Source organism: Protobothrops mucrosquamatus, unplaced genomic scaffold (assembly GCF_001527695.2).
Source record: "Protobothrops mucrosquamatus isolate PMUCROS unplaced genomic scaffold, P.Mucros_1.0 scaffold28, whole genome shotgun sequence".
Taxonomy (NCBI): domain Eukaryota; kingdom Metazoa; phylum Chordata; class Lepidosauria; order Squamata; family Viperidae; genus Protobothrops; species Protobothrops mucrosquamatus.
In genome coordinates, this window is record NW_015386413.1 from 2,875,906 (window position 1) to 2,885,569 (window position 9,664).

Below are 9,664 nucleotides of genomic sequence, written 5' to 3' on the forward strand. Positions count from 1 at the left end.
GAATGTAGAGGAGGAGATGGGAATTTGCTATTGGTGTGAGGTGTGTGTGTGTGTGTGTGTGTGTGTGTGAGGGGGTGTACAGACACACACACATTAAATACAGTAAAAATACAGGGTATAATTAAAAGATGGGGAGCAGAATGTAGAGGAGATGGGAATTTGCTATTGGTGTGTGAGTAAAATCACAGTAAAAATGCAGGCTATATAGATCTTATCTGTTGGGTGAAGCACCCGGTCTACCAAATATAAATCAGTCTGTCTCCCTTTAACTTTTTATCAGCCACAAAATTTTGAAGATATACACACACACAAACACACACATATATATACATGCATACACATACATATGTACACATACATATTATATATACATACATATATACGTATATATACACACACACACACACACGTACACAAACCACAGTACAATCCCAGGGAGGGAGCAGAATGTCTAGAGAGGGGAGATGGGATAAAAGCCCATCAACAACAACTATTATTACAGTTATTAATAGCAAGACTCTGCGTGTGGATTCAGGCTCCCTTTGGCCGGCTTCCCCTAATTTCCCTCCGCTGCAACAACAACAACCCTGCGAGGTAGGCCGGCCTGGCTGAGCGGCCAGAGGCTCTCCGGGTGCTGGAACCGACCTGGGCGTGGAGGCGGCGGGGGAGGCGGCGGCGGCGAGGCCCAGTGCCAGGGCCCGGGCGGTCCCGGCGGCCAGTGCCCGGGGGCGCCCCAGGCTGGAAAGGGAGGCGGCGGCGGCGGCGGGGCAGCGGGCGGAGGATACCAGAGATCCATGGCTCGGCTGGGCCGCACGTGCGACGCTCCGGCCGCGCGCGTCGCCCCGGCGAGGGCGTCACTTCCGGCGCTCCCATGGTGACGTTCCCCGCAAAGCGCCGAAAGTCGCTTGAACAGACAGGCCGGAAGGGCGCGCGGGGGGAGCGTACTGCGCAGGCGCGGCAGGGCTCTCGTTGGCATCATGGCGTCCAGAGATCTTATCGGGCCGGCGCTGCCCCCGAATTTAGCCGCCGCCGCGGTTGACTCCGGGCCGGGTAAGAAGAAGGAGGAGTCCCTCGCTCCGGAGGGAGAAGGAGCCCGCCCGGGGCCTCTCTTGGCGCCCGGCTGAGCTAATCTGGGAGGGAGGGAGGGAGGGAGGGGGCGGAGGGTCAACGGAAAGAAAGGCCCTCCTTTGGTAGTTCGGGGCTCCCCTTGGCTGGTCCCAACAACACGAGCCAGGCCAGCTTATGAGAGGTTTGGGTTGCTTTACATCAGTGTTTCTCAACCTTGACAATTTTAAGGCATGTGGACTTCAACTCCCAGAATTCCACAGCCAGCATTCCACATGCCTTAAAATTGTCAAGGTTGAGAAACACTGCTTTAGATGTAATTCAAGGCAAGCACATCTAATGGTTCCTTTACTTCTTTTTCACACCACAACAACCCGGTGAGGTGGGACGCACTGAGAGAGAGGGTCAGGCCCAGAGTCCCCCAGCTGGCTTTCATGGCTAAGGCGGGACTAGAACTCACAGTCTCCTGATGATTGGTCCAAAGTCTCCCAATCGGCTTTCATGGCTAAGGCGGGACTAGAACTCACAGTCTCCTGATGATTGGTCCAAAGTCCCCCAGCTGGCTTTCATGGCTAAGGCGGGACTAGAACTCACAGTCTCCTGATGATTGGTCCAAAGTCTCCCAATCGGCTTTCATGGCTAAGGCGGGACTAGAACTCACAGTCTCCTGATGATTGGTCCAAAGTCCCCCAGCTGGCTTTCATGGCTAAGGCGGGACTAGAACTCACAGTCTTCTAGTGATTGGTCCAAAGTCACCCAGCTGGCTTTCATGGCTAAGGCGGGACTAGAACTCAAAGTCTCCTGATGATTGGTCCAAAGTCACCCAACTGGCTTTCATGGCTAAGGCAGGACTAGAACTCACAGTCTCCTGGTGATTGGCCCAAAGTCACCCAGCTGGCTTTCATGGCTAAGGCGGGACTAGAACTCAAAGTCTCCTGGTGATTGGTCCAAAGTCACCCAGCTGGCTTTCATGGCTAAGGCGGGACTAGAACTCACAGTCTCCTGGTGATTGGTCCAAAGTCACCCAGCTGGCTTTCATAGCTAAGGCAGGACTAGAACTCTCCGTCTCCTGGTAATTGGCCCAAAGTCTCCCAATCGGCTTTCATGCCTAAGGTGGAACTAGAACTCCCCATCTCCTGATGATTGGCCCAAAGTCACCCATCTAGCTTTCATGGCCCAGGCGGGACTAGAACTCCCAGTCTCCTGGTTTTAAGGCCTAACATTTTCACCACTACACCCAAGTGGCCAGGTGGGAGACTATTAGGAAATCCAGGCTAGTCTGAAAAAAAAGGGGGGAAATAGTGTCAAACCTCTTCTGTTAAAGTCTTCTCCTTTCCTCCTCCTCACAACAACCCTGTGAGGTGGGCTAGGCTTAGAGAGGGGGATCCCCAAAGCCAGTCAGCTGGTTTGTGTACCTAAGAGGGGATTAGAACTCACTGCCTCCTAGTTTGTAGGTCAGCACCCTAATTGTTATACCAAACACTCAACAGGCACTCAACTCAGTTTTGAGGGATCTGGTACAAAACCAACACTTTTGATATCTGGAAAAAATGTCTTTTTATTAGACCTTTGGAAACAATAAAAGGCAAGTAGCAAGAAATAACTAAATGCAACTGCAGTGTAATTTCCCTTTCTCAACACAATGTCCTAGAAACAAAGAGCAGACAACAAATATGTGTCGAGTGCAAATTTGACTTTTTTTTACCCCGTATCTCTAGCTGCATTTGATTAATTATTAAATTTTAGGAGTCTATGTCAATCTATTGTACCAAAAAGCAAAAAAACCCCCCAAAAACATAAATTGTGGGTATCTTAAATTGTACTTTAACAAATCAGTTAGCCAAAGATCAGAGTAGATTATAGATCAGCGCTGACTTAAAACAGCGTGCCTAATCTTATTCTTATTTCCTAGAAAAAACAAATAGTTGAATAAGTTCATTCAAAAACAAAGAAAGCAATATTCATGTGAAATACATTGTGATACAAAAATGTTTAGTTGCAGGACCGGCACTGCCTCCTGACTACAAGGAAAACTCTAAATACTTTGATACTGGGGAGAAATGTGTCTCTGCTCAGATGCCCAAAGAAACAGATTTGGATTCTGAAGAGGATAAAGATTTGAGTCCAGTTCCCAGGTTAGTGAATCGGCTTGAAAGTATGGAATTGTTTTAAGGGGCAGTTGATGTCAGTGTGTGAGTGATAGCTAGGTTTTGTGTTCTATTGCTCCTGATGCCAGTATGCCTTAGGGCAGGAGTAGGCAACCTTGGCTCTTTTATGACTGGTGGACTTCAACTCCCAGAATTCCTGAGCCAGCCATGCTGAGGGAAAAGGGAGAGGTTTCCAAGCTGAGCCATGCTGGCTCAAGAATTCTGGGAGTTGAAGTCCACGAGTCATAAAAGAGCCAAGGTTGCCTATCCCTGCCTTAGGGGGACCCATTAACACTTATAAACTTTGCACAATTATGGCACCTGTTCCCACAAATACATGCAGCCTCTTCTTTATTGGCCTGTCTCTTTCTCAAACAGAAACATGAAAATTAGGGTGCTTTCGTTGTTTTTTTTCTTCCAGCAAAGGGATGAAATCTGTTGGGAGAAGAAAAACTCTCCCACAAACACATCTACCTGACACATAACATCTGGCAACAGATGTTAAAGTTGGGAAAGCAACCGGATGGAATGCGAAGTAGATGCTTCTGGATTATTGTCCAGAACGAGCCAAATACAAACTGCCAGTGAGCATGTTGTAAATAATGTTCTCACAACAAGGAGGCACAACTTTCAGAACAGGACCTTGTCTCAGTTGACAACTCAAAACAGGTTTCTCTCAAAGATTCTTCCTGAACAGAGAGACATGACATCTTCCCAGGCATACAAGTATATATATATATATATATTACTTGTATATAATATATATATATTATATATATATTACTTGTATATATAATATATATATATATATATTAATCACTGCCGTGTATCTATTCATTATTCATGCTTGCATCATTACACTTTGGCTAGAGTTGATCCATATACTGTAGTATATATATGTAAGGATCAACTCTAGCCAAAGTGTAATGATGCAAGCATGAATAATGAATAGATACACGCCAGTGATTAAATGACAGGAGCTGGAATCATTTAGACTTATAAGAAATGTTGTTTGCCCTTCATATATTTTTTTTTTTTACCAAATGACTCACTTGTGCCTGTAATGCTGCTGTATGCTTAACAGTAAAAGGGCCTAAATAAACAAGCATGGATCAGGGCTTTTATTGCCCAGAATCCCTCCCTATTGAATATTCAGTGGCCAGCAAGTAATTTTATCCCATTTGGGAATAGAACTAATATAATAATAATAATATATCAGTTATAATAATAAGCATTCACAGCTTCTGGAGGCCGGTTGTTGCACTGGTTAATTGTTCTAACTGTCAGGAAGTTTCTCCTTAGTTCTAGGTTGCTTCTCTCCTTGATCAGTGTCCATCCGTTGCTTCTTGTCCTGCTTTCAGGTGTTTTGGAGAACGGCTTGACCCCCTCTTCTTTGGGGCAGCCCCTGAGATACTGGAAGGCTACTATCATGTCCCCCCTCATCCTTCTCTTCCTTAAACTAGACATTCCCAATTCCAGCAACCGTTCCTTATAAAAAAATTTAAAAAATTGTACAAAGCACAAGCTGTTATCATAGACCAGGGACGGTTAAATTCACAGAGGCTTTTGGTAAGAGCGGGGTTCACGAAAAGAATTACGAGCAGAGGCGAGACTGTTTTCTCTTTCTATAACTTCCCGCTCGAAGTTTCTTCTTCAGGATTCTGACTCACCCTTCTATGACTGAAGTTCCCCTAACCCCAAACCAGGATGCATTTGGTTGTTCTCCCAACCTTTGCCCTGCTCGGCCCTCCTGGTTTTGCCAAAGGGCTGCACCTCAACTTTCCCTTCAGTTCCTCTCTCAGCTGTTCATTTGACCGTTAGCACAACTTGAAGACGCCCTGCGTAAAAAGTTCCGGCTGTTGGATTTTGTCTGAGATGTAAGCAAGCTGCCGTTTGTATTTCAACCATCTTTATTTCTGCCTTCCAAGGAAGCAGAGAAGATGCCAGGAAGAGGACGACGATGGGTTTTTTGGGCCAGCTCTTCCCCCTGGATTTAAAAAGCAAGACGAATCCCCGGAAAGGTAATTCACACAAGGATCTTAGAACCCCACCAACGGCTCACTCAGGGGTCTTCAAACTCGGCCCTTTTAGGACTCGTGGACTTCAACTCCCAGAATTCCTCAGCCAGCCTCCATTTTGTTTGTTAGATTTAAGACAGGGGTCTTCAAACTTGGCCCTTTTAGGACTTGTGGACTTCAACTCCCAGAGTTCCTCAGCCAGCCTCCATTTTGTTTGTTAGATCTAAGACAGGGGTCTTCAGACTGGGCCCTTTGATGACTTGTGGATTTCAACTCCCAGAATTCCTCAGCCAGCCTCCATTTTGTTTGTTAGATCTAAGACAGGGGTCTTCATACTTGGCCCTTTGATGACTTGTGGCCTTCAACTCCCAGAATTCCTCAGCCAGCCTCCATTTTGTTTGTTAGATTTAAGACACGGGTCTTCAAACTCGGCCCTTTTATGACTCGTGGACTTCAACTCCCAGAATTCCTCAGCCAGCCTCCCATTTTGTTTGTTAGATTTAAGACAGGGGTCTTCAGACCTGACCCTTTTATGACTTGTGGTGCCTGGCTGAGGAATTCTGGGAGTTGAAGTCCACGAGTCATAAAAGGGCCGAGTTTGAAGACCCCTGGACTGAAGGGGCAGGCAAGGAACCCCTGACTCCTGCAAGCAAGCTAAATTCTTCTGTAACATTAATATCACAGGAAGAATGCAGGCCCAGATCTGTGTAAGTGGGGTGTGCTTGCAAATTTAGCTTGACAGCAACTTTTAGTAGCCATTCTTTATATGCTGCTGCATAGGGGAATGTTATTAAAATCTAATTCTATTCTTGAGACCTATTATAGGTCCAGCTTTACCACCAGGCTTTAAGAAATCGTCAGAAGAGGCTGAAGAAAAACCATCTTACCAAAGCCAGGTATGAGAAATAATACAGCAAACACAACATTTGCTTGTGGGATGTGTGTGTGTGTGTGTGTGTGTGTGAAGCAAAGCATTTTGACCCACATTCCTTTGTGCGATACCGTTGCTAGCTTTGAAAGAACTTGGGCTGAATAATTAAGCGATGGCTTCAGGCGTAACTAGCGGTGTGTGTTCTCAGTTCACTCTTCTATTCCATGGATGTTAAAATATGCAGGAGATTCCTACAGTAGTGGCCAAAATTGTGGAAACCTTTTGGGGAAAGTGTACATTTGAGGTTTGATGGCTAATAACACCACTTTTATTTTTGGAGTAGTACCATAAAATTATATATCAATGGAAAGATAATTTAATCAAGAATGTAACGCAGCAAAGTTTGTTCAATTATCTGTACTGTATCCTATGAAAAATGATAGCCAAATACCCAGAAAAAGGAAGCACAACTTGCTCAGGTTGATATCAGGTAGCTTTCCTTCATCTGATTGTAACCAATGAGCATGAGTGTTTAGAGAGCCAATCAGGTGTCCTCTTGTTTTGGCCATGAGCCAATCAGATCACAGTAGGATCCAGTTATTGGTGTCATGTATTGAAGCCGAGAGGAGGACATTTGTCAGTGTGTTGTGTGATGGCTATCAAGTTGGTTGGGGTTTTTTGTGTTCTTTCACTTAGTGAGCTTGTAAAACGTCATAAAATTAAAGTCATGGTGCAAAGAGTTGACCGGTCGCCCAGAAAGCGATGTAAAATAGTATTATTATGTGAACAAGGCTACAGTTATAAAGAAATTAGAAGAAAAATGGGTGGAAACTTAGCCAAAGGTGGCATTTCCACTGTACACTTTTCCCAAAAGGTTTCCACCATTTTGGCCACTACTGTATGTATATGAAGAATATCTCTACAGCCATTCATGTCTTATGATAGGAATAGAAAGGCTGAAAAAAAAATCAGAAATGTGAGGCGAACTTCAACAAAATGCGACCTTCGTTTGAAGAAAGGCAGTTCTGATTATCCCTGCCTATCTTCTCTTAGCTCTTTCTCTGACTCCCAAACATCCTTTCTTTCCCTTTTGTGACTCGTCAATCTCTCAGGGCCAAGAGACTCATGCTGTGGCACTGAAACTCTTTCTCTTCCGGCTGGCCATCTAATGGAATGAACTAGCTTCTAATACTTTATAGTTTCTTCTGGATTGTTCTCTTAACTGAGTCTGTCGCAGGCCACCTTCCCACCCCAATAGCTCTCATGGAGACAAGGAACCTCAGCAGGTGTCTGATGATACAACTGTTTGGACTTTAGTATCCAAAAGGGTGAACGTAGACAATTGTGATTCTTAAAGCAATGTAATCACAAGCAATCGTCATGTTAGATTAATTAAACCTTGGCTTAATTGTCTCTCTCTCTCAAAAAAAAGTAGATGGCTCTTGAGTTTAGACCTTGGCAATAGCCGTGGAAGAGGATGATTTTAAGCAAGGATACAAGGACAGTTTGTACCTTATGAACAAAGGCGAATATACGTGTCCCAGGATAATATTGCAGCGTCCAATCTGGGTCGGTCACCAGGATCAGAGGTTACTCTTCTGAGGTTTCTGTTCTGTCCCAGCCTACGTGAGTCCTTGTTAGGCTCACAAGGAGAAACCCCGCTTCCAACAAACAGGCAGGAACCGCAAGGAAAAACCAACCCCTTTTATTATTCACAGACCTGAGTCCATGTCCAAGGCAAACAAACACAGTTCACAAAAACTCGATCCTCAACACAAACGGTTGCCTTCGGCCACCAGCACCTCCCACACCTTCCCTTTTATAATTTAGCCAAGGCGTGGCTTCCTAATGCCTTCTCCTTTGCCATTGGAGCCGCCCCATTGCATTCCTCTGTCCTACTCACTTCTCCTGCCTGCGCATTCATGCATCTGGGATTTGTCCCAGCTGTTCTTCATCACTGTCCAACTCAGACTCCCAGCACAGCTGTGTCTCAGCCTGAGCGCGAGTAGAGGGGCCAGGCTCCTCATCCGACTGGAAGTCTTGACGCTCTTAAGAGCCTTCCTCTGACTCTGATGTCACTACAGGCCCCTCCTCCTCCTCTGATTTCTCAGACTCAGCTGCCGGGTCCACTGGCTGGCGAGGAATCACAACAGTTTTGGACCCGTGCTGGAGCCCATCCTCAAGAATTCTCTCAGCAGAATGTGTGTTTGAACCTTACGTATCTTACAACAAGAGCTAGTTTCTCCCTTTGAAAAGACACTCTTGTTTTTTTGCAAACGCAAATCAGAAAACCACATGTAGGAGTGCTATATTTTTTACCTGCTAAGAAATGGCAAGAACTCCTTCTCCTGCAGTAGTCTGGTAAGGATTGGGATGCACACGAAGCTTTAGAGGCCAAAGGGCTGCATAAACATTTCGTATTATTTTTTTAAAAAATCTCCATTTTGTCTTTATTCTGTATTGTGCTAAAGTCGAGCGATAGCAGCGAGGAAGAGGAAGAGACATTTGGCCCTATGCCGGCCAAAGGATCGGTGGAATCCAACCCAGGTGCTGAGATCGAGGATCGGGCTCGGAGAATGAAAGAGAGGCTTCTGGGACACGATGATGTGAGTTTGGTCCCTCATCCACGTTGCTTTTTCTCAAACCTCAGCAGCGTTACGAAGGCATTCGATGGTCGGTCCTTCACTGAATCTTCCCCATTTTGTTCCCTGTTAAAGGATGGGTCCAAAGAGGCCAAAAGAGAGTCTTGGATGGTCGATCTTCCCCCGGAACTCAAAGGTTTTGGCCTCGGTCCACGAACGTTCAAAAGGCGAGCCAACGATGCTTCTGGAGACCGATCCATTTGGACAGATACTCCGGCCGACAGAGAAAAGAAAGCGAAGGTAAGAGCTGCAGTGCCCCGTGCTTTTGTCAGTGAAGATATCCTTCACTCATATTTGTGGGTGGGCAGATGCACTTTATTTATCCAGCAATACGGTCAAAAGAAAAGTTTGAAAAGTTTGAAACGCACGCTAGCGGCGTGCCTTTTAACGTCTCAAACGTTTCTTTGGATTGTAATTTCTTACTCAACAGAAATGTTTTTATGACTCTCAGTCTTCCTGATTCTTAAACGGTTCCCAAGCAAGAAAACCAATCAAATGCAACGTTAGTAAATCTAATTGTGATAAAGCCAAATAATGAAGATCATCTATCTTCTATCTATCTATCTATCTGTCTGTCTGTCTGTCTGTCTATCTATCTATCTATCTATCTATCTATCTATCTATCTATCTATCTATCTATCTATCTATCTATCTATCTATCTATCTATCTCTACAGTATATCTATATCTATCTATATCTACAGTATATCTATATCTATCTATCTGGGCACTATCTAACAAAATGAAATTCAATGGTGAAAAAAGCAAGGTTCTACATTTAGGCAAGAAAAACCAATTGCACAAGTACAGCATAGGTGGCACCTTGCTCAATAGTAGTAACTGTGAGAGGGACCTCAGAGTCCTAGTGGACAATCACCTAAATATGAGCCAGCAGTGTGCTGCAGCTGCCAAAAAGGCCAAC

At 45.1% G+C, this 9,664-nt stretch overlaps 1 protein-coding gene across 1 annotated transcript in view; it reads left to right on the top strand.

Annotated features, from left to right (window-relative positions):
• The first annotated feature begins 944 nt into the window (after window positions 1-944).
• GPALPP1 (GPALPP motifs containing 1) overlaps window positions 945-9,664 on the top strand; it is a 16,534-nt gene continuing 7,814 nt past the window's right edge. The window contains exons 1-6 of the mRNA XM_015811072.1: window positions 945-1,050; window positions 3,062-3,200; window positions 5,141-5,233; window positions 6,045-6,126; window positions 8,573-8,707; window positions 8,819-8,983. Of these exons, the coding sequence (XP_015666558.1) occupies window positions 978-1,050; window positions 3,062-3,200; window positions 5,141-5,233; window positions 6,045-6,126; window positions 8,573-8,707; window positions 8,819-8,983 (687 nt within the window). The 5' untranslated portion in view covers window positions 945-977. The remainder of the gene's footprint in view (window positions 1,051-3,061; window positions 3,201-5,140; window positions 5,234-6,044; window positions 6,127-8,572; window positions 8,708-8,818; window positions 8,984-9,664) is intronic.